Source organism: Pongo abelii, chromosome 13 (genome assembly GCF_028885655.2).
Source record: "Pongo abelii isolate AG06213 chromosome 13, NHGRI_mPonAbe1-v2.0_pri, whole genome shotgun sequence".
Lineage (NCBI taxonomy): Eukaryota > Metazoa > Chordata > Mammalia > Primates > Hominidae > Pongo > Pongo abelii.
This window is the reverse complement of record NC_071998.2, coordinates 56,700,691-56,724,436: the sequence shown is the minus strand read 5'-3', so window position 1 is coordinate 56,724,436 and position 23,746 is coordinate 56,700,691. Positions and strand designations below refer to the sequence as shown.

Here is a 23,746-nt window from a genome sequence, read left to right as displayed (position 1 = left end):
CCTTGGAAGTCCATTAATGGACTTTCCAACACACAGGTTTGGATGAAGTCTTCAAGATGCTCTGGAGGCAGCAGGCATCAAGTCATGGATGGACAGCTGGAAGGGACCTTTGAGATACTCCTATCCTGACCCTAGAGGAAGTCAAGTCACGAGACGAAAGGCACTTTTCCCAGGGCCCCAGAGTTGGTGGTGACCCTGAGACCAGAACCCAGGTCTCTCAGCTCCCAGTGGGACATCCATGAATATCACATCATGTTCTATGAGAGTCCGGATCTCTGCCATTCATTAGTTATATGGTACAGGGTACATTTCTTAGTTTGTTAAACTGTACTGTTAGTCTGAGCCACACACATTCATTGAAGTCCAGGCATCTGAGGTTCTCTTCTTATTAAATAGTTTCCTATATAACATGTTCCTATATTAACATTCCAATTATATGCCCGTAATTTTCCGCTTCCCTTCTAACATGTTTTCCCTCTAAGACGTTTTTAATAGTTTCCTTTAACAAAAAAAATGAGGAGCATTTTTATGGGACTATATATGAGTAATTACAACATTCTCTGAGATTCCCAGGTGGAAATGATAATGCATGAGGAAAGTAGCGTTATGGGCTAATATATATTAGAATTTCATATTTAATACACATCAATTATATTAAACGTAGGAATATCAGCCTACCTAACTTCAGTATTTGTATCTTCATTGTTCAAACTCGTGGTATATTACTTTAATACCTATTGAAGCTGATTTCAGTGTAAACCATAACAGGAAGTAAGCAATTTCCTTTTATTCACTAAAAAATAAAAGGGTGTATTAGTGTGCTGATATACATGAAAGAGCATTATATCTTGTAGTAGCCCTGAATTGACGTCAGCTTCCTAAATTTAAAATGCTGACTGAACCTGTGTGAGGTGGTGGAAAGCAAAAAAAAAAAAAAAAAAAAAGTCCCGTCTGCTTTGTTCATCACAAGGAATAAATAATAACATTGCGCTCTCTAGTGAATTCAAGGCAGTAATTCACTGTTGAGGCTCCCCTGTTGTTTAGAAGCCACTCGTACTGGGTTCCCTTAGTCCTCTTTTGATCCCCTGCTTATGATCACTCTGAAGTAGCCTTTGACTGCTTCCTGTTTTAGCTCTAATTTACTTGTCAAAATGGCCTAAATTCTTGCCTACATTTTAAGGATTTCTTTATGGGAACCCAACTCAAACACTGACGACTCTGTGGTTTTTATTTATAAAATTAACTGAAGCTGGCTACAGTGGCTCACGCCTGTAATCCCAGCGGTTTGGGAGGCTGAGGTGGGAGGATCACTTGAGGCCAGGAGTTCAAGACCAGCCAGGGCAATATAGTGAGACTCTGTCTTTACCAAAGATAAAAAAAAATTAGCTTGGCATGGTGGCGCCACCTGTAGTCCTAGCTACTTGGGAGGCTGGTCGGGGAGGATCACTTGAGCCTAGGAGTTTGAGGCTTCAGTGAGCCATGATCTCTACTGTCCTCCAGCCTGGGCAATAGAGAGAGGCCCTGTCTCTAAAAATATGAAAAATTAAAATAAAGTTAAAATTAAAAAGTTGATTTTATTAATAGTTGGCCCTTGAAATTTACTCTGCAGTTGATTCATCAGATAATTTTTGAGCTATGACTATATGCTGGTTGAGGTGCTGGGAACGTGGAAGGGAAACTGAGCATGGCCTGCCTTCATGGCCCTCATACTCTAGAGATTCAGTGCAAGTGACGGGTCGCTAGGAGTGGAAAGAATGTGTTTTGTGTACTGCCCCTCCAGCCCGTCATTCCACTGTGGGTAAAGAGCCCTGCTATGGTGACCAAGCCACCACGGTCTCATTCCATCTCTGCCACTAAACAATGGGTAAGCAAATCACTTAGGGTATGTCATTCTGTATTTTGTGAGGCTGACAGCAAAAAGTTTCTCCATGTACAGGTGTGTGCCTCCAAGGTAACATCATAATATAGAACAATTACTGTTGCTAGTGGAATTCAGCTATCTTGCTGGCATCATTGATCTCTATCAGAATGTGGAAAACAGCTTATTTACTCATTCTGGCTCATATCCAAGATGCAGTTGTACCCACTCTATGAGGCATTTCCAATGGGGATGCCAAGAAGCCTTAAAGTGTGGGTGGTGGAATATAGTTCTGCTGAAATTGTAGAACCAGAATTTCCACACCTCATCTGTGGTGAGCTCTGATCCAGTAGTCATGGATGACTTCTCTCAAGGATTCTTGACCAGAGCCAGGTCTGGCTCAGACCTGAGGATCTGGTCCAGACCAGAGGATCACATCTTAAACTGTCCCTCCTGATCACTTCTGGTAGAGTGGAGTTGGTGGGGAAAGTAATGCTGAATAAGGGTGGCCGTTTGTTGTGCTGAGACTACAGCTGTGTTTTTCACACGTGTCATTGCATTGAAATCTGAAAAGAAGAAACATTAAATGACGTAGCTAGTAATTACATATATGAGTATTTGAACCCATATTTGTCTGATTCCTATAGCCTTTGCTTTTTTCATGATTGGGACTTCTCTTTCATTCTCAAATTAGAAGACTGTATTTTTCCCTGTTTAACTATCTTGAAGTTTTGAATGCCCACTCACTTATGAAAATGAGTCTTGGTTGGATACTTTTTAAAGGGTTCTGTATTTTAATGGCTTTGTGGGGGTTAATGACTTGTAAGATGTCCAAGGCAGTAAGTAATGGAGAGCATCTGTTGACTTCAGTAATAAATTTCAAACTTGTTTAGAATTCTGCTTATGTGTTAAATTTGAGTTTCTCCAGTGAGCCTTTTTGTATCTTAGATGATTTATTTTTTTCTGGGGAATCATTTAGTGTGTGTGTTTTTTTTAAACAAGTGGTCTTCACAAAGACTAGGGCAGATGGATGTATATCACACTCACTCAAACATCTGGACTAGACAGGGCAGCTCTGATGTTTGTTACAGAAATGGCACCATCAAATGCTAACAACTGTTTTATTCTGATCTTAACATCATGTTTAAAACATGCCTTCCTTTTTTCTGCTTTTCAACTTAGCATTACTCTACTGACTGGCAGAGACAGGAGAAGTAGATGTCCACGCCCACAGACCCTGGTGCGATGCCCCACCCAGGTCCTTCGCCGGGGCCTGGGCCTTCCCCTGGGCCAATTCTCGGGCCTAGTCCAGGACCAGGACCATCCCCAGGTTCCGTCCACAGCATGATGGGGCCAAGTCCTGGACCTCCGAGTGTCTCCCATCCTATGCCGACGATGGGGTCCACAGACTTCCCACAGGAAGGCATGCATCAAATGCATAAGGTAAGAGTTTGTTCTCCCATTCAAACTCAACTTCTGATAAGTGGATGGCTAATATTTCTGATAACCCCATCCCCCTTTCTACTGTTGTTAACAAGAAAATCATGCAAGATCTTTGTCTTGTATATCTTATATATTATTAAAAACGCATATTGTGAGGTACTTTTATTGCTACAGATGTTGCACCAGTTGTGAAGATCAGATGTTGGCTTTTTAAAATACTGACATAGACTATGCAGTTCTGATAAGTAGATCCTGTGATTTGTGGGTTGAAGGTATTTTTATCTTGGTGAATTAGTGTATTAGTCTATAAGTCTTATTTTTTCCTATCTGTGTTAAGTAACTTATCCACTAATGAACATACTGAAAATTATTCTTTCCTAAAAAGGTTGACATTTATTAACAAAAATTAGATCCCAAAGAGTAAAAGGAAAAAGTCCTTATCTAAAGGATTTTTTGAAGAGAGCTTTATTGAAATTAAATAGTTTCTAGGGAATCCTTAAAATGCACATTGCTGTCTCTCTGTGAAGCACTTTTATTCTGGTTTTGGAAGAAGGTTCTGATTTTTGCAGAGCTCACGTCCAGCTGTTTATTTCTGGACTAAGGTTATAATTATCCTTTATTTATGAGGCTTGGATTGTTGCTGTGCGGATGATCATATCTGTACAACTTGGCATTATGCCTTCACAGGAGATGCAAAGAAGAGAGAACAGCCTTTTGAGAAAGTAAACAAGATCCTCTGTGACAGTTTGCTTTGAAAGTAAGCAATAGCCAAGAAAAATCTGAGGACATTACATACTACCTGAAGGTTTTGCCTAATGAGACACCTAGAGGTTTTACACTCCTTGGGATGATATCACAGGTGGATAGGGTGGCAGGGCTGCTTCTTGACATTAAGTAGTTGTATTCATTAGGATTCTCCAGAGAAACGGAACCAATGGGAGATAGAGATATATGTAAAAAGAGACTTATTATGAGGAATTGGCTCACACAATTATGGAAGCTGAGAGTTCTATTATCTGCAGTCACCAATCTGGAGAGCCAGCAGAACCGCGGTATAGTTCCAGGCTGAGTCTACAGGCCTGAGAACCAGGAGAACTGATGATGTGAGTTCCAGTCTGAGTCCAAAGAGCCAGAAGAGTCAATGGAGTAAGTTCAAGTCTGAGGGCAGAAGACCCAGCTTAAGCAGTCAGGCAGAGAGAAAGCTTCTCCTTTCCTCTAGCTTTTTTTTTTTTTTTTTCCTATCAGGCCCTCCATGGATTTTGGGTGAGGCCCACCGACATTGCTGGAGGCAATCTGATTTATTCAGTCTAACAATTCAAATGATCTCATCCAGGAGTACCCTGACAGACATACCCAGAAATAATGTTTAATCAAATATCTAGGCACCTGAGGCCCAGTCAAGTTGACACATAAAATGAACCATTACAGTAGACAAGCCGTGGAAGATCCTGGCTTAAAACAAAAAGATTACCACAGAAAAGAGCAAGTCTTTCCTCCAGTTACATAGGACGTTAGGTCAGTTTTAGGGTAGGGCATCAGAGCCCAAAAAGGAAGATCCTTTTGTTAAAAGTGTTGTAATTTGATGATTTTTCAAATCAGGAAAGTAATATATGGTTATTTTGAAAAGGAAAACAATACTGAGATAAACAGATAATCCTACCTTCACCCCAAGTAACAGCTTGTTGTACATGCTTTTTCTATCTTACTTTTCTGTATATTCATTAAAAATACTGTGTAAGCACAGATATGTATATATTGGTGTTTTTTTGTTTACTTTTCTTTTACTATTATAGAATCATATTGTCTCTGTTAATTACTCTGTAACTTTCTTTTTTCATTTAAAAATGTATTATGGATATCCCTATAACATTCCCTAGTTTTCTGTCTCCTTTTTTAGCAGATAAATTTGTTAGCTTGTCAGAGATCTAGAGAAATAAAGCTGCCCGTTTTCCATGTCATATTTTTCAGAGGACCTATTGAACATATTGACATCCAAGTCCTGAAATTGTTTTGTGTTTAGGTTAAATTAATTTGGGAGCTATATTCTGGATCTGATCAATGACTTGTAAACCTTCCTCTAAGTGGCTTACATAATTTCAGAATAATTTGAAGATGGCTCACCTTCAAAATGAAAGATAAAATGTGACGGAAATACTTAGCTAAACTTTATTGTTCTTTAGCAGTTAAAAATTCAATGTGTGAGTGTTGGGTCAGTGTTATGTTTTTCTCCTGGATTGTTTTTATTAATTGTTATCTCTTCTGATCCCTTCATTTTATGTCCTAGCATTTTTATTACACTTTCTCATATTCTCTCTACCCTCTTAAATACTCCCTTTTTTTGTTTTGCTTTGCTCACATTCTGTGAGTTTTGCATTTTTTGCCATCCTGCTTCTCCTTAGCCCCAGCCCCTCAGATAGTTCCCTGCGTGAGGACATGGGTGAGGGTTTAGAGCTCACACCTGCTGACCAGATGCCTTCACTTTTTTCCATTCTTTTTATAGGCAGTTTTATTTCTTCTCTTATTCTTCCTTCTTCCTCTGAGGCTTCAGCTTTTTGCTTTTCAACATTACTGGAAATAAATAAACAAGTGGCCTAAATACATCTGCTGTGTTGCTTTGATTTCCTCTCTATTATTACTATTTAACAGACTCAGTGACACTCTTTATACCAGATTCTTCCCATTTTTCTTCCAAACATCCTCTTTATGATACATTTTTCCTCTTTTCAAGTGCGTACTTTTGACTCTGCAGAAATTAACTTTCTTTTCTCCAAAACTGCAAACACTCATACTTTCTTGCTTGAAGTCATTTGGTTTCTATAAACTCCTGGAAATATTTCTTTCAGGCTGTTTTGAAAATTGCTATTACAGTCTGGGGAGGAATAGACTTTTCCTTTTTCAAACACATGCTTCATTGCCCAATTCTGGATTGGATTAATGTCGATTCAATAGCTGTTTATTGCATGTCTGTCACGTATTATGCCTCAAGTTTTGGGTCCAGCCCCTGTGTTCATTATTTATTTCCAAACTGTGCCTTTAACCTTTTCCATTCCTCCTCCCTCTGTAGTACAGCTTTATCTATTGCACACACTTTCCCTTTCAGTATTCAACCCCCGTTCACGGCTCTGTCCTGTCTGTTCCTCTCTTTCCAACTGCCATGGAACCCTGTGGTTTCAACTTTTAAACTTTCCATCGTTCCTTCCCTTCCAATGAAGAAAAATTACCAAAAACTGGATCATCACAGCTGTGCCAAACAGCCTTCCTTCAGACTTCAGACTAACTTCAACATATAACAGGTTTCAAGATTACTTACCAGGGTATGGAAAAATAGCCTATATTTGTCTACCTTGTGACCAGGACTTCATTTTCATTGCCTGTTTTGATATTACAAAACAAACAAAAAAAACCAACCCTCCGTTGTTTAAAGACTTAACATTTGACTTACAGATAGTTTGCTGATCCTTTTGGTCTAGTCTCTTTTTTTTAACTCTAGAATGGGTAGTAAATGATAGTGCCACACTTTTGAAGAACTTAGGAAGGGGTCTGAAAACTCCAAATAGAAATATTTTACCTTATAGAGGTGTCTAACTAATGTCCTTTAAATGTTTCAGCCCATCGATGGTATACATGACAAGGGGATTGTAGAAGACATCCATTGTGGATCCATGAAGGGCACTGGTATGCGACCACCTCACCCAGGCATGGGCCCTCCCCAGAGTCCAATGGATCAACACAGCCAAGGTTTGTGTCCGCTGCACGCCTGATACTGGTTCCCCAGCATAGTCTTTCAGTCTTTCCTGTTGGATATTTTAATTATGACTTCCAAAGAATGTGTCTAAGGAATATTGAACCTAGCAGGTTTCTTTTCCTTATGGAACTCTACCTCCATCCTCACCAGTACAACCTGATGATTTATATGGGAAATTTTATTTCCGAAGTCCTAGTGATTTTACTAGCCACCATGTGTTCAAGCAGTCTGCAAAGAGCTCTATGTACTTTATCCAGAATCTTTATCGTGATCTTTTAAGGTAAATTATGTTATCCCAGTTTTATAGATAGAGAAGATAAAGCTGGACAATTTTGCTAAGTTTTGTTTTGCTAAGTTTTGTTTTGCTAAGTTTACATGTCCAGTTGGTGACAGGGCCAGAAAGAGAGTCTAGGCCTGCTTCCCAGCAACAGTGTAGATGTGAAGGTAAGGTGAACCACCTGTGTCCCTTGAATTGCATGCTTATCCATTGTCTATAAGGCAGCTTTATCTGGCAGTGAAATTACATGTCATTTCTGGTGGGTGGCTGGGCCTGCCATAGCAAATTACCATAGCAAAGAGAAATGTATTCTCTTATATAATTCTGGAGGCAAAGTCTGAAATCAAAGCATCAGCAGGCCATGCTCTCTCTGAAGGCTTTAGAGAAGACTCCTTCCTTGCTTCTTCCTAGTTTCTGGTGGTTGCCAACAATCCTTGGCATTCCTGGACTTGCAGATGCATCACTGCAATCTCTGCCTTAGTATCCACATGATATTTTTCCTGTGTGTCTGTCTGTGTCCAGATTTTCTTCTTTTTATGGGGACCATTCATTGGATTAGGGCCTTCCCTAATGCAGTATGGCCTCATCTTAACGTGATTACATCTACAAAAATACTGTTTCAGGCCGGGCCTGGTGGCTGAAGCCTGTAATCCCAGTGCTTTGGGAGGCTGAGGCGGGCAGATCACAAGATCAAGAGATCGAGACCATCCTGGTCAACATGGTGAAACCCCGTCTCTAGTAAACATACAAAAATCAGCTGGACGTGGTGGCGCAAGTCGGCAGTCTCAGCTACTCGGGAGGCTGAGGCACGAGAATCGCTTGAACCTGGGGGCAGAGGTTGCAGTGAGCTGAGATCGCACCATTGCTCTCTAGCCTGGCGACAGAGCAAGACTGCGTCTCAAAAAAAAAAAAAAAAAAAAAAACTATTTCAAAGTAAGGCACATTCCCAGGTACTAGGAGTTAGGACTTCAACATATTTGGAGGAGGGGGGAACACAATTCAACTCACAACAATGGCTAAATCAGTATATGGCATATTTCTTTTCTTCTTCATACGTAACAAGTCCTCTTTCTTTTCTTCACTGTTGAAAACTATTCAGGTACCTCAAAGCCTTTTAATACAGTGTAGCCTGATTTCAGAGTCATTATATGGTCATTTCAACATATGACGGACATGAGTTAATCTAGCACTAATTAACATTAATATGTAGATATTCCAATTCAAGGTTTATGGTTTATGTGTTGCTATATATAATCCTGTGTAATTAACGTGTGTGTCCTCTATCCATGATCAGATATCCATCCACTCGAGGGAAGACTTTTGGCTGTGAGGATTTAGAGAAGTCTATGCATAGTTATTTTCTTTTTGAAATATAAATAGGCAAGTCATGGAGGCATAGGAGTGCCTCCCCACTAGTATTTGAACAGGCTTTTGAACATCCCAGACTCTTATCTGAATTTTGGTGGCAGGCAGTCATAATTGTTGCAGATAACTCATAGAATCTTGACCATGTCAGAAGAGCAGCCTAAAGCACTGGGACTTTTTGCAGTACAAGAACAAATTTGACTCATTCACTGTTATGAATGAAGTAAGACAATATTTCCAGGCTTATCATTTAAATTTGAAGGGGCCAAGTATGTTCATGGAGCTAATATAAGCCTTTATTTATTTATTTATTTATTTATTTATTTATTTATATTTTTGAAGCACAGTCTCCCTCAGTTGCCCAGGCTGGAGTGCAGTGGCATGATCTCAGCTCACTGCAACCTCTGCCTCCTGGGTTCCAGCGATTCTCCTGCCTCAGCTTCCTGAGTAGCTGGGACTACAGGCGTGTGCCACCACACCCAGCTAATTTTTGTATTTTTAATAGAGACAGGGTTTCACCATGTTGCCCAGGCTGGTCTTTGAACTCCTGACCTCAGGTGATCCACCCTCCTCAGCCTCCCAAAGTGCTGGGATTGCAGGCATGAGCCACCATGCCTGGCTTTAAACCTTTATTTTTAATACCTGGGAGGTATAGATGAGTAATGTTTAGTGATTCTTGAAGCCAGGTGCTTACTTTTTCTGCTCCTGTTGTTGCAGTAGCTCTAACAGTGGAGTCCTAGGAAAACCTGAAAACTAAAACCTCTTTAAATGCACAAATCATAATTGAGAGCATTTTTACTTTTATTTCTGTGATCACTTGGCTCCCCTCTTCAACTTGAGAATGATGTCTTATTTATCTTGGAATCCACAACACTTGGCATGATATCTAGCACATGGCTAGATATTAGTAAATTTTGTTCAGTTAGGTGTGGAAGTTTGTGTTAAAGAGTCAACAGTTTAAAATGATCTCAACTTTTATATAATTTCAATGAAGTATAATAACTTTAAATGCAAAGGTCTGCATTAAAGGGAATCAGAATTAACATGTAATATTCTCTAAAATAGTAAAGTGCATTGCAGGCTGAGGAATGAGTTATTTAAGGGTATATTTTTGAATAAAGCAGTATTAGTATAATGCAGTCCTATTTTATATAATGATCTAAAAAGAATTTAGACTTGGTAATAGCGTGTATCTTTAAAAAACTCATTGTGAAAAGTCATTTATTAATATAAAAACACAGGAACAGAGAGATGTGGTATTGATTGGAAGGCTGCGAGCTTTAACTACCTAGCAACCTATTAGGTTATTTTAGGGTATTGGTCAAGAAGCAAAGCCATTTCCTTCAATAAATACTGAATTGTGTACCTTATGGTCCCAATGATAACATTGTTTATTTTTAGTCCATTGGATAGAAACCCTTCAAAGGCAGGTATATATTTAAGTAGTGTGTGTGTGTGTGTGTGTGTAGAGAAAATTCATATAAAATTGGCACTTAGAAGCTCAAGATTATTAATAGGAGAGAGGTTATTGTATCTCTCTGAGGCAAGGTGAAACTGGGGAGATAATAGCCCTTGAAGACTAGGGAAAGAAAACTGCCACTTTTTGACTGCTTTCGAACGAGCAAATCAAACAAGATTCCGAAAAGAGCAGAATCTGCATCAACACTGTCATCCTACAGACAAATGTATATTCACTCTCAGGCAATTTCTTCACTCTGTTTTCTCAACTAAAGATAATTACCAAAATATGTGATGTTGTTGTATCACTTAGATTCTGTTTTTCCTCAAGTTTTATGGGATGCTATGCATGTAGAAATAAAAATCTCTATTTTTAATACCATACTGTGACAGAATGATTCTATTCACATCCCCTACAAATTCTGGGAAATAATTCTTCTCACTTCCATTTTCTTCTGATCAAATTTGAGGTAAAATTTTGTTGTATTGACTAACTCAAAAATGATTTTTATTTCACTCTCAATTTTTTGATCAAATTTGAAGTAAGAATTTTTTGAATTCTTACACTTAATGTAACTGCCTCACCTTCATGTTGCCTTGTTCATAGTTTAAAAGAGTGATTTAAGAAATAGTGTTACACAGTTGAATTTAGACTAGATTGCCTAATATTTTGGTTCATTGTATTAGGCATCTTATGATTTGCCATGAGTGAGATTGTAATTGATGACCCTAGGAAATAGGAAAGACCAGAAATCAGGAAACATATGACTAATTTTAAGCCCTGGTCATATCTCTTCTACTGTGAAAATGTTAGTAGCTTTGGTGGAAAGATTTTTCCTCTTACGGTAGACTCAGTGCTGGCCAGAAAGACGTCATAATGAACAGACTACCATTTTGTACTAGCGTTACAACTAATGGGTTAATGTAAGCCTTCTTAAAGAAGAATGTATGCTGAAGTTAAGTGTCTGTTGTTGATATTCTCTAAGTGTTTATTGTTATAATAACAACATATCGAGATTTAAATTTCTGCTAGTCTTGCAAGCTTTCAAGGGAATTTTCTTGGCTAATTTATATAACCAACTCAAACCCTAATCACTGCATGGTGTTTGTGCTTCCTCACGGAGTAGGGATTTGTGGAATGAAATTTAGCAATTCTTCTATTTACCTTTAGGGCAGGATTTTCCTGAATAGAGTTCTACTTCTCATCAGTTGGTGGAGCAAAACCCATTCTTGGTTGAGGGGATCACGCTAAATTTGCCTCCCTCTCCAAATGACGATTGGAGATAAAAGTAACTGAATCTTTTATTTTCTGTGGTCCTGTGAATTATGATGGTGAATCCCCAGTTGGTGGTGGTCATATATTCTCCGGCGTCTGTGATTCTGCGGATGCACAGAGCTCTTTCAGTTCAAATTTTTCTTAGGTTCGAGTATGCAGCAGGAATTTAATAAACACTTATGTGATGACCTTTGTGAGAACTGTGACACGATTACATTTATTAAAGGGCAGAGACTTTTCATCTATGTATGTAATGCCATATTCTGGGACACCTTGGACTTGATTAATTGGCACTTTGTTTCAGCTCAAGGACACCTTTTGGATTGCTTTAGGCCACTTTGTTCTTTCCTTCATATTGGATCTCCCTCCAACAATGTTCAGTCATATGTTTTTCTAGGAATTCTGTGGCCAAGCTATGCAGGTCATCTCCTGAAATAAGTCCCTTGAGGTTTTTTGTGCATTTTGATTTTTCTTCCCCAGAAAAGTGTTCTTAAATTTCCCATTTAGATCTCTTATAAACCAAACAGTTTACTCTCATTTTTATGTTATATCACAAGTGGTTCTAGAAGGTTTTTGAACTTTCAAGTCCCTAACTTATTTTCATATAACCACATTTATATTAGATCATGGAAAGGGCATATGCATTAGAATCAGACAGACCTTTGTTTAAATCTTAAAGCTCCCAAGAGTTAATTGTGTGACTTTCGGTAACTGGTTTACTCTCTGAGCCTCATTTTCCTCATTTTAAAAAATGTGGTAACAGTATATATCTTTTAGGGTTGTTGTAAGGATTGAAGAAATAATGTATGTTCTACCCATATCTTCTTGATTCCCCTTACCATTTCTATACCCCCCCACCAGCCTGATTTCCTGTGCCCAGAACCACTGTCTTGGTGCACTTCCATCTACTGACACCTACCTTTTCCACATATGGCAAAGTTCCTGGAGAATAATAATCTTTAGGGCATTAGTCATAACCAGTGACTTAACCAGTGACTGCTGATTGCAGGAGTATAAATACCCCAGCTTCTTTACCCCTTTCCTGAAATAATTTGGAGGCAAGTTATTTACTATATATTCTGGAGTTTCTGCACTGAATTAATCTTCAGGTACCCACTGCAGTAGCTGGCTTGAAAATACCCCCCTTTATTGGCTACCTTCCCTTCCTTATATTACCTTTTCATACCCCTATTAGTGTCCCCTCACCTTCCCAGTAAATTACCAGTACTCAATCCTTAAATAAGACTCTGCTACTAGGGAGAACCCAACTGTGACAGCTGAGTGCAAGTCAACTCCTTGCATAGTACCTACAACATGTAGGCACTGAATAATTGCAAGTTATTCATAACATGCATAATAATAAACCAAGTGCTAGCTCTTCACCTAAGAAATTCTTTATTCCCCATTGAGATATATCAGGTTTTGTTCTCGCAGTTGGAGCTACTTTTACCATTCAGTACTATCCCTTGGTTAGTGGTGAACAACAACCACTAACAGTTTACCTTCTAGGACACATGTGGCTATTGATCACTTGAAGTGTGGTTAGTTCAAATTGAGATGTGCTTTAAGTGTAAAATATTTAGTGGATTTCAAAGACTTAGTATGAAAAAAAGAATGTAGAATATCTCATCAACAATTTTTACATTTTAAAATGATGTTTTGGATATGTTGGTTTAAGTAAAATACATTTAAATTAACTTTACCTGCTTTTTTTTTTAACATTTTAAAGTGGCTACCAGAAAATTTTAAATTTTACATATATATAAAGCACATATTAGTATGTGAAGATCTTAAACTCCATATAATTAATAAATGATATGTCATTTAAATTTCTGTCCGACAGTGTTGCTGTAGACAATTATTAGAGTATTCAGGGATATCTCTCTTTCAGGGTTGTCAGGGGCAGCCTGTGATTTCCTTTTGTGTTTTATTTTAGGTTATATGTCACCACACCCATCTCCATTAGGAGCCCCAGAGCACGTCTCCAGCCCTATGTCTGGAGGAGGCCCAACTCCACCTCAGATGCCACCAAGCCAGCCAGGGACCCTCATCCCAGGTGATCCGCAGGCCATGAGCCAGCCCAACAGAGGTCCCTCACCTTTCAGTCCTGTCCAGCTGCATCAGCTTCGAGCTCAGATTTTAGCTTATAAAATGCTGGCCCGGGGCCAGCCCCTCCCCGAAACGCTGCAGCTTGCAGTCCAGGGGAAAAGGACGTTGCCTGGCATGCAGCAACAACAGCAGCAGCAACAGCAGCAGCAGCAGCAGCAGCAGCAGCAACAGCAGCCGCAGCAGCAGCCACCACAACCACAGACGCAGCAACAACAGCAGCCGGCCCTTGTTAACTACAACAGACCATCTGGTAGGTTAATACGCAACCAAATGAATAATGCCATGGTCCAACTCGGATAAGAAAGACTGCTCACCAAAACACTGGGTTGTTACAAGCCTGGGGCTGACGTAGCCTTTTGTTATACCTCACTGGCTCTCTATCCTTTCTCCACTTAGATGGCCAAGATTCTTGGTCTTTCCCTGCTGTTGAGACCTAGGGCAGTGTTTCTTAATCTTAAAAGGTGCTTGTGCAAGCTGGAGACCCAGGGAAAAAGCACCTGTGATTTTGCATTCTCTTTCAAGAGGTTCGAGGTTTCTTGGAAGCCCATCCACACACACAAGGTTAAGAACCTCTGGACTTAGTGCATTTCATCCCCAAAACTCACTGCTCAAATCATCCCCACTAGAGCCATTTTATAATTTGTTGATTTGTTTATTTCTATCTCTTTTTGTTATGAAGAACATCTGGAGAGGCTTACAAGAAGCATGCCTGTTGTAAAATAATTATGAGTAGCAAAATCAGAAAGAAGGGAAAATAGAAAAAAAAGTAAGAAATTGAGGCAAGAAAGTAGGGCTGCAAAAGTTCTCATAGTTGCTGTATTTGCTTCAAAGATGACTTGAGTTTCTTGACAATCAGAGCCAAAAGGAGACAAAGTCCTATATCTAAGTCTTGCCATTTGGAAGGAAGTTCCTTACCAGTTTCTCAGAAAAAGCCATTTCTAGCATGAGAGTATAAAGTTGATTTCCCAGGTGAGATTATTTTTTAAATTATTATTATCATCATCATTAGTGTAAGAGGCACTGCATGACAGAAACGTCAATAGCATTTGTTCATAATAGACTAACAGATTCAACATGGCCTATTTCTTATACACCTTGGGATGAAATCTGAAGCTATGACATTATACAATGGGTAGAAATGATATAATCCTTTGCATGGCCTCCTGGTCTTCTGTCTTGATCCCATTGATAGACTTCAGAGGTGCAGGGATTGTGGAGTGATCTTCCATGAAGGCTGTTTTCTCTAGGAAGCGTTTTGTTAAAGAACTGGAAAAGCAGAGAATTTATAGGTCTATTCTAATGAAAGCTTTGGATTCTAGGGAATGAGTTACTTCCTTGACGTTGATACCATTTCCTCTGAGTGGTTTCCATTCATTTAGGCAAGTTCTGACATGCAGATTGTTGCAAACAATTAGTTTGGGATATTGGTACTCTTCCTGGGTTTTGGGCCTTATACCATGGGAGAGAGTTCAGATTAGTATTTTTTTATTAATATTCTGCCTACTGAGTTTGTATATGTTTATTTTCTGGTAGAGGCAGCTCCAAGAGTAGGCCTACCTAAGAGATATACTCATCTTGTTAATTGTTATAGCCTTAAGAATGGATGTCTTCGTAAGTCTGAGCTGCTGTAATGAAAGGTCATCGACTGGGTGGCTTATAAACAGCAAATTTATTTCTTACAGTTCTGAATGCTGGGAATTCCAACTTCAAAACACCAGCAGATTCAGTGTCTGGTGAGGGCCTACTTCCTGATTCATAGATGGCTTCCTTCTCACTGTGTCCTCACATGGCAGAAGAGACAAGGCAGCTCTCTGGAGCCTCTTTTATAAGGGCATGAATCCCAATTATGAGGACTCTACCCTCATGAAGTAGTCACCTCCCAAAGACCTCACCTTCTAATACCATCTCCCTGGGAATTAGGATTTTAACATATGAATTTGGAGGGGACCATAAACTTTCAGACCATGGCAATGGGTTTTAAAAGGGCAAGAAAGTATCATTTCATCTCCAGAATTTCTGTGTGGCTACCGTGGAGGCATTTGGTAAGTGGAGGATCATAGAGAACTGAGCTTTGGGAACAGGAAAGGTTATACAAGAAACTATGCAGAAAATGGCAGTTTGAATCCTAAAAGTATTTAGAGGTTTTAAAACTGCAAAACTCCAGCTCTTGAGAATGCAGCCAGATAGAAGAAAAAAGCACGTATGTATATGTGTGTGTGTGGCTTATCCTCACTGAGTGCCTGCTGGCCTACTCATGTGCCATTCTCAGTGATAAGTCCTTTGCATATGTCACACAACTAATGATGGAGAGTCGAGATTCAGACCCCAGCAATTTGACTTGAGAACTCCTGTTCTTAACCACTTTCCCACACTGGCTCCTTCATGGCAAAAAGGCTCATGACAAGGAAAAAAACCTATCACAAAGTCTGTGTACCAAGATGCAAGCATTGTACTTCTGTGTGTAAAGAGACAGTATCTGCACACCTTACTTAGAGGCTTTTCCCTCTTACTCTGGGACACAATGTCAACAAAATTGGTAATCTTTATGTCCCATGTCTCAGTATGTGAAGAGTATTAACTAGGAGAATTTCAAGTAGAGGCCGGCTGGTAACTACCAAGCTACATGAAAGGTTGCTGGAGAGGAGGGATCAGAACTTGAACTCCCAAAAGGTAGTAGTCTGGGATGATGTCTTCTGGGTATGATCTGCTATACCTCATAGTTGGTCCTGGGATATCATCTTGTCACAGACATCACCAAGCATTGGTATTTTTAAGAATGAGCTAGACTCAGTAATAAAAGATTCCAAGATACCAGTTAAGAATGTAGGAAGCAGAATGATTTGTTTGAGAAACCTTTTTAATCCAAGGTTAAAATAATGTGACTGAACAAAGTAGTAAAATTTAAAGGATGAAGTTCCATTTATCTGGATACTTGTACACAATAAATGCTTCATGTCCTAATAAACCCAATCCTGAGTGCCTTTTCTGGATCATTTTCAGGAGAGGGCTCTATTTTTTTTTTTTTTTAACCTGACTCCAGTACCTACATCTTCCGTCATCAGGTGCCTGTCATTAAAGGGAATTCACTTTATTACTCACTGCTCATGTCTTTTTAAATTTTCAACAGTCGGGGCTTCATTAGAAATGACAATATTTGGGCAGGTAGGGTTTTATGGAAGAGTGGAAAGGAGACATGAATGAAGGAGGAAAGAAGATATCTCCTTCAAATAGAATGAGCCCATTTCTGTCACTGAGAGGGCACTGCCATTTGACAGCATTGCTGAACTTGTCCCCACATCTCAGGTTTCATTAGAGAAACAGATAACCTTACTTGCCAAAAATAATTTTTTTTTAGATTGGCTTTTAGAAAAGTAAAAATAAGGCATGATTTTCTTTTTAAAGTTCATATTAGTCTATTTATTGTTTATCTCCTTTTTATAAAATAAAGTATAATTACTTTTAAACACCCCTGCTAATATTTCAGGATATTATTCACTTATGTAGAGGTAGTTGTGTTCCCATTTTGCTTCTGTTCCATTTCCTAGTGTTATTCATGTGTGAAGAGAATCTTTTTGGCTGGGGTGGTCTGCCTCAAATCTACTCCAAAGTTATAATTCACCAAAAGTGACATCATCCTAACCACCACCAAAGAATTATGATTGGAGTCGAGGCATTGCACATGGAACACATAACTCTGCAGTGGTTTCTCCTACAAAATGTCAGCCACTCTTATGATGGAATGTGCCCTTGCCTGCTGTGGGCACCGCTCAAATCTAACCCATCATTTTTCTTTTCATTTTGATTCACTTTTCCTTTCAGAGATTCAAACAAAAAGAAAAACGGGAACTGAAAAAATTTGGGGTTTTTGAGGGGTGAGGGAGAGACCTTATGGTAGAAAATAAAGTGTTTTTTTTTGATATCTGAAATTTTATATGCTCAATTTAAATATGTTTTATTGCATCTGTTTTTTCCAACCTGTGGAAACCCCTTAAATTCTTATTGAATGCATAGATCTTTTATTTGCATGAATGTCCTGTATGCCGGAAGACTAAGTGGGAGCTCTGAATGCTTAGAAGTTCTATGCCTGTGAGACTTGGGTATTTTAATACATTCGTTACCCTATTGCATCAAATCAGGCATAGGGATGCATTCAATAAAGACTGTCCCCCTCCCCTCTTAGCTGCACTGGGACTCCCTTCTGGAGGCCCAGAGTTTCTACTTTGTTTCTACTTTGACTCCTGAAGTGAGGACTGAAGGGAAAGCAGATGGCATTTTGTACCTCTGACAATGAAGCCTAAATTGTTTACGTTGGAGAGGGAGTAGGAGATAAACTAAAGAATGTGATTTGTCTTCCATTTGAAGATACCAGGGAAAAGTCTTGTCAAGTAGCAGACCACCAGTGTCTAGTGTAGAGGAGATGATTTCTGTCGATAGAGAGCAAAACCAGCCAGGCGAACGAACCCGTAAGCCGCCTGAGGGACAGACAGGCAGAAAACCTAATGAATAGGTAGGTAGAGTTTGGGCAAGGCTAATTGCAGCAAGCTGTGTTCAGTTTCCCAGCCTCTGTTAAGTAGTCATTTTTATACAGTCTGTCAGAGGGAGGAGAAAATAGACCCACACAGTAAATGAACTTGTGGTGTTTAGCTAGGAAGTGGAGTTTGCTCTAAGTAGCTCTGGTAGCAGACTCCAGGGAGCACATGGCAGGTGGACTCATCTGAGTATCTGTGCTGAGGAGTTGTATTAAACTGTTGAAACACTTTGAAATTGCTATAGAAAAAGAGTACTCCCAAAGTTGCCAGCTAATATGGTACCGAATTTCCTGAAAGACCTTTCTTTTGCCATGTGGTTTTTCTATAAAGCTGAGTCAATTAGGCTTCTTTATCTCCCTGTCCTTGGTGGCAATAAAACGACAAAAGCCGAGCGTTGAACATGTAGACACTGTTATCTCATTGAATCTTCACCACTGCCCTATGAGGTGGCTATTATTACTATCCCCATTCTATAGATGAGGACACTGAGCCACAGATTGGTTGAGTAACTTGCTCAGGCTCACACAACCAGCAGGTGATAACAGCTGAGGTGAAAGAGCATTTTTTCTGGAAAGATACAGGGTGTTTAAATGTACCTGTTTAGTGCACAGCAAGTTGCAGTACTTTTAAATTGGAGACTGGAATATATAAGTAGATGTTTGAATCTCTCTCTGTCTTTCAATGTTACAGGTGAATCAACAAAATTAGAATATCTTTCTATTTAGTGACTGAAGAAGGCTGTCCATGCATATATCAGATCTAGTTTGGAGTCATAGACTAGATTCTGTACCAGAGATGACAGATATGCTTTGGGTACCTTTCTTTGATTAAATGTAGTTTTTAAAATAGTGACTTGACTATACCTCAAGGAGTCTTCATAATCTTCTGCATGGGTATTTATAGGCAATAACGCTAAAGAAGAGAGTGCCAGTACAAGTGAAATTATAACGTGATTGCAGTGTTATGGCTTTTGTTGATGAATTATTTGAACTGGGAGGAAAAACACTTTGAGAACTAAATTTAAAGTAATTCTTCCGATATTATCAGTAAGACCTAAAGGTGGTTGCTTTTAGAGGACCTAAATGTATTAAATTCCTGATTTAGCATGCTTATACCAAGTCTTCAAATATGTTTAATTCTACCAGCTTCTTGAGCTTCTTAAGGAGAGTCATAGAATCATAGGGAATTAAAATAAATGTTAGAAATCTGTATCTCCTCTTACTTGACTGGATCACACCTAGAGCAACCCAAATGAAAAATGTACCCTGTTTTAAAGATCTCCAGGGAAAAATATTCTAAAACTTCCCCTGATAACTTATTCCAATGCATAGTAACCCTGAGACTTAATATTTAGAAATTGGTTTCTTATATATGGATGAAAGGAACTCTAAATGTATAATATTATAAAAGGTATGCATTACATAAAGGACCTTTTATACAGAAAAAAAGTACTTCGATGAAAAAACTTCTTAATTATGGAGGTACATCTACAATACCTAAAATTAAAAATAAAATGAAGTGCATTTTCCTCCTAAGATTTTTTCATCAACCCCTAGAACCACTGCTGGAAATTACCTAAAAAAGAAATCTTACCTTGCTCTGTATCTTTAGGAAATGTTTTACCTAGTTTTAGAAGGAGGGGAAAAGAACAATAACATCACAGACACACACACACGACACAAACACAGACACACTGTAGTTTCCTAAGCAGTTTGTTCTAATTCTTCACATTCCCCCTGTCAAAATGTTTGCTTATAGCTTTCTTTGTATTGTCATTTAAGCCCATTTCGAATTGGTGATTGTTGGAAATTGAATAAATGTGTTCAGTGTTTCATAATGTATGTCGTTGTATGGTTAATTATTAAATCGCTCTGAAGTATGTAGACTATTATTTTTGTTACCATTTAATAGCTGTTTTTTCTTAGAAAGGATTTAGAAAAAATTGGAAGAATGCTCTGGACTTTAACATCTGCTTACTGAGATTCTTTTAAAAAAAATTTAATTCATCTGGTAGCATCACTAAAATTATAATTTTAAGGCAACTAAAAATTCATCTAGGAGAAGAAATGGAACACTTAAAAATTTAAGTCTGTACCTAGTAATTAACTTAAACTTATGAAGTTCAATGTGGAAAATTATTTTAAATTCACTTATTCAATGCACTTTGACAAGCTTGCAGATTACATATTGTTTTATTCTGATAACATGGGATAATGTTCCCTTGAATCCTAATATTTGCTAACTTTTATTAGGTGGAACGAGCAGATTTTTTTTGGCTAACAATGAATGTTTTAAGAAATGTTTTCTAATACGTAGTAAGAAAAAATTTAAGTTCCCAAAATTCACTGATTAAACCTGAAATATGCTTTATAGGCCTTAAAAGAAAAAGCGTGTGCTCCTTGTAGTTCACATCAGAAGACTGATAAACTCGTTGCTCTGTTTGTAAAGCATGGGTTCTAACAGCAGGGCTATTTTAGATTGGGATAGAGGTCTGTCCTAAAAGGGCTTGAGGTGCACTTTGCAAGATGTGATTTTAGGACCATACCCAAATTGCATCTGACTGTTGGGTGACTCCCTTTCTTTTTTGAACTCTCAATGCATCTGTAATTAAAAAAAGAAAGAAAGAAACCCATTGTAGAGCTACATTAAAAGCTGGCAGTAGTTTCCTTAATTAGTTGTATTAAGTCACAGTCATTTTGGGATCATTTGCACCCATGTTCGTTAGTGAATGCCATTTCCCTATGGGGATAGATGCCAGATTCTTTTTTCTTTCTGTGTCTTTTTCCTTCTCCGTTTTCTTTTTCCTTTTACCCCGTTCCCTGTCTTGCCCTCCTCTCCCTCCCTCCTCTTCCTTCTTGCCCTCCTTTTTTTTTTCTTCTCTTCCCTTAGGTGTTTAAGACACTTAATGGTCCCCAGCACTGGGCCCCGGGGGGCGGCGGGCAGGCCGGGTGTGGCCCGCGGGGCGCCGTCCCGCCCGAGCTGCCCATGTCGCTCTTGTCCCGCAGGCCCGGGGCCGGAGCTGAGCGGCCCGAGCACCCCGCAGAAGCTGCCGGTGCCCGCGCCCAGCGGCCGGCCCTCGCCCGCGCCCCCCGCAGCCGCGCAGCCGCCCGCGGCCGCAGTGCCCGGGCCCTCAGTGCCGCAGCCGGCCCCGGGGCAGCCCTCGCCCATCCTTCAGCTGCAGCAGAAGCAGAGCCGCATCAGCCCCATCCAGAAACCGCAAGGCCTGGACCCCGTGGAAATTCTGCAAGAGCGGGAATACAGGTAATGCACCCCACCAGAAAGGGGCTCACCTGCTGTGTTCTAGCACGTGCCACCAAGCCTAGGGGGGTGAGGTGCCTGCCCCCTTGGTTGGCCAAACTGTGATTTTCACCCATTCAGTCAGAAGACTTATCCACCCTTGTGGCCTTCCTGGTGCTGAGGTAGGCACTGGGGTTTTGAAGATCAAAAGCCGACGGGGACTTCCTGTGGACCCAAGAAAGTGATCATCTCACACTTCGATTATGGAATACATTGTCATTGTTTGTGCTTGTGCCGTTCAATAATGACTGAGGTGGTGGGATGTTGAGTGTGTTGTGCTGGCCTGATTTTCATGTTAATTGTACATTTCTACTAAAGCATACTTTGGTAGCTTGGTATAATCTTTGTTTTAATTCACATGTGTCTATGGTGTGATCCGGCCTTATGGGTATACCCTGTGCAAGTGTCTTTATACAAGGTCTATATTTAAATTATTAGTCCAGAAACTTAATTTTTACCTGATTCAGCCCATTTATCAGAATCAGAGGTTGGTAAACTCTTTCTGTAAAGAGCCAGATAGTCAATATTTTATGCATTGTGGGGCCATACCGTCTCTGTCACAACTCACCTCTACCCTTGTAGTGTGAAGACAGCTGTAGACAATAATGGGCTGGCTGCCTTTCAGTAAACTTTACAGAAACAGGCTGGAGGCAGAATTTGGCCTGCAGGGTGTATTTAGAAGACCCCTGATGTAAATGGTTAAAGTCAACCCAAAAGGGAGTCCAGCAAGTATTAAGTCAAGATAAAATAAAGCTAAGATTGTGGATTCTGGAGTCTGCCAGAAAGCATACTGTGTCATTAGTAACTTCTTACCATGGTGAAGTTATGTCTCTTTTCTGTGACTCAGTTTCCTCCTAGGCTAAAAGAAGTTACCTCTCATAGTGTTGGGAAGATAAAATGATACTGAAACATTCAATAAATAATACCTATTATTATTTCCCAAATACTTCTTAATTTTAAGGAAAATTAGAGCTTAAAAATTATAGAGAATGTTGGTAAACAGTGTCTGGGCTCCCTTTTAAAATATTACCTTAATCTTTATTGAAAAGCACATCACTCATTTATTATTAGACTAAAATACTAAGTTACCAGCCTTGAGAGGTAATCTGAAAGAAATCAGAATAACTTGCCATTAGATGTGTTTATTTTTTTGGATGAAGAGTGTAACTTTGTTCTCATCACTATTAATAATCATCTGTTAAGAGGTTTTATATTGCTATTTCCACCATTTCATGTATTCCCAGAGAGCTAGCTACTCATTGTCAATTGATATTTCAGTGCTGATAGGCAGATTCTGCTGGGTGAATAATTGCTGTGTGTTATAAAGTCAAATACTAGCATATTCCTCTATTCATGTGCAGTAGACTAATGTGCAGTACATTCTGTATGTTACTGTTGAATTTTTAAAAAGCTAAAAGTATTAGAAAAAGTCAGTAATAGAATAGAGAAATACAATGTGGATGCTCTAAAATTCTGACTTCCTAAGAGCTAATATTTTTTTTCCTACCCTAGGAAAGGAAAAAGCTCTGTACAAGCTCCCTAGTTAAAACATTTTTTTCCCATTTGAATTACCAGTACCTTTGTTAAACTATGTGAACTACCCTTAGAAAAGAGATGCTTTCTATAGCTAGACATTTTTATATATGTCTAGACTTTTTTCCCTTTTTCAGCCTGGTATGTGTGTGTGCACAAGTGTGTTTTAACTTTTTATTTTGCTAACTCCTAAATGTTCTTAATCATTTTTTCTGGAATTTTCATTGCAGGACTTTCTTGTAATAAGTTTATTTTAGGAACTTTTTTGGAGATGACCTTAGTGGATGGTCTTCCAAAGTGCACAGTATTAAGTAGTACTATTTCGCCTATTCCAATGTGTAAAAAGCTTTTGTTCTGCACTCCTATGTCAATAAAAAATGCTGTCAGTATCTTTTAAATTACATGCATTACAAAATGTGGAGAATGGCTATTTTTCATAGTATTATCATTGCTTTATAAATGCCTACTCTTTTGTAAAGCCATGTGGCTTTTGAAATGATTGATCTGGACAACCCTGAATCCAGAAAGGTCGTGGGTCCTTTGGTCTGAATTTTCCCATGGCCACCTGGAGAAGAAGCACAGTTTGGTAGTGACAGCATTATGGGGCATGTTTTGTATTCTTTGGTTACAGAGCAATGGCTGTCTTCTGCCTATTTGAAGATAAGTTGTTCAACTGCAGAGATTAAATTTATCCCTTAAAATGGTTAAATTAAGTCCCTTAGGCCCTTGCAAAAGACAACAAATGAACTATTTGTTTTCTTCTTTTGACCCTTTGTGATAGAATGGCTTACCAGCCTTTAGCATTGATAACTGTTAGGATCCAGTGCATCTTTATCATCTGATCAAAGATTAGAGA

The 23,746-nt window shown here is 39.1% G+C and overlaps 1 protein-coding gene across 10 annotated transcripts in view; it reads left to right on the top strand.

Moving 5' to 3' along the window:
• SMARCA2 (SWI/SNF related, matrix associated, actin dependent regulator of chromatin, subfamily a, member 2) overlaps positions 1–23,746 on the top strand; it is a 177,978-nt gene that overhangs the window by 10,668 nt on the left and 143,564 nt on the right. For all 10 annotated transcript variants that reach the window (XM_063713831.1, XM_024251686.3, XM_063713830.1 and 7 more), the window contains 4 exon segments: positions 3,041–3,301; positions 6,910–7,039; positions 13,359–13,781; positions 21,066–21,321. In XM_063713831.1, coding sequence (XP_063569901.1) covers positions 3,077–3,301; positions 6,910–7,039; positions 13,359–13,781; positions 21,066–21,321 — 1,034 coding nt within the window. In that variant the 5' untranslated portion in view covers positions 3,041–3,076.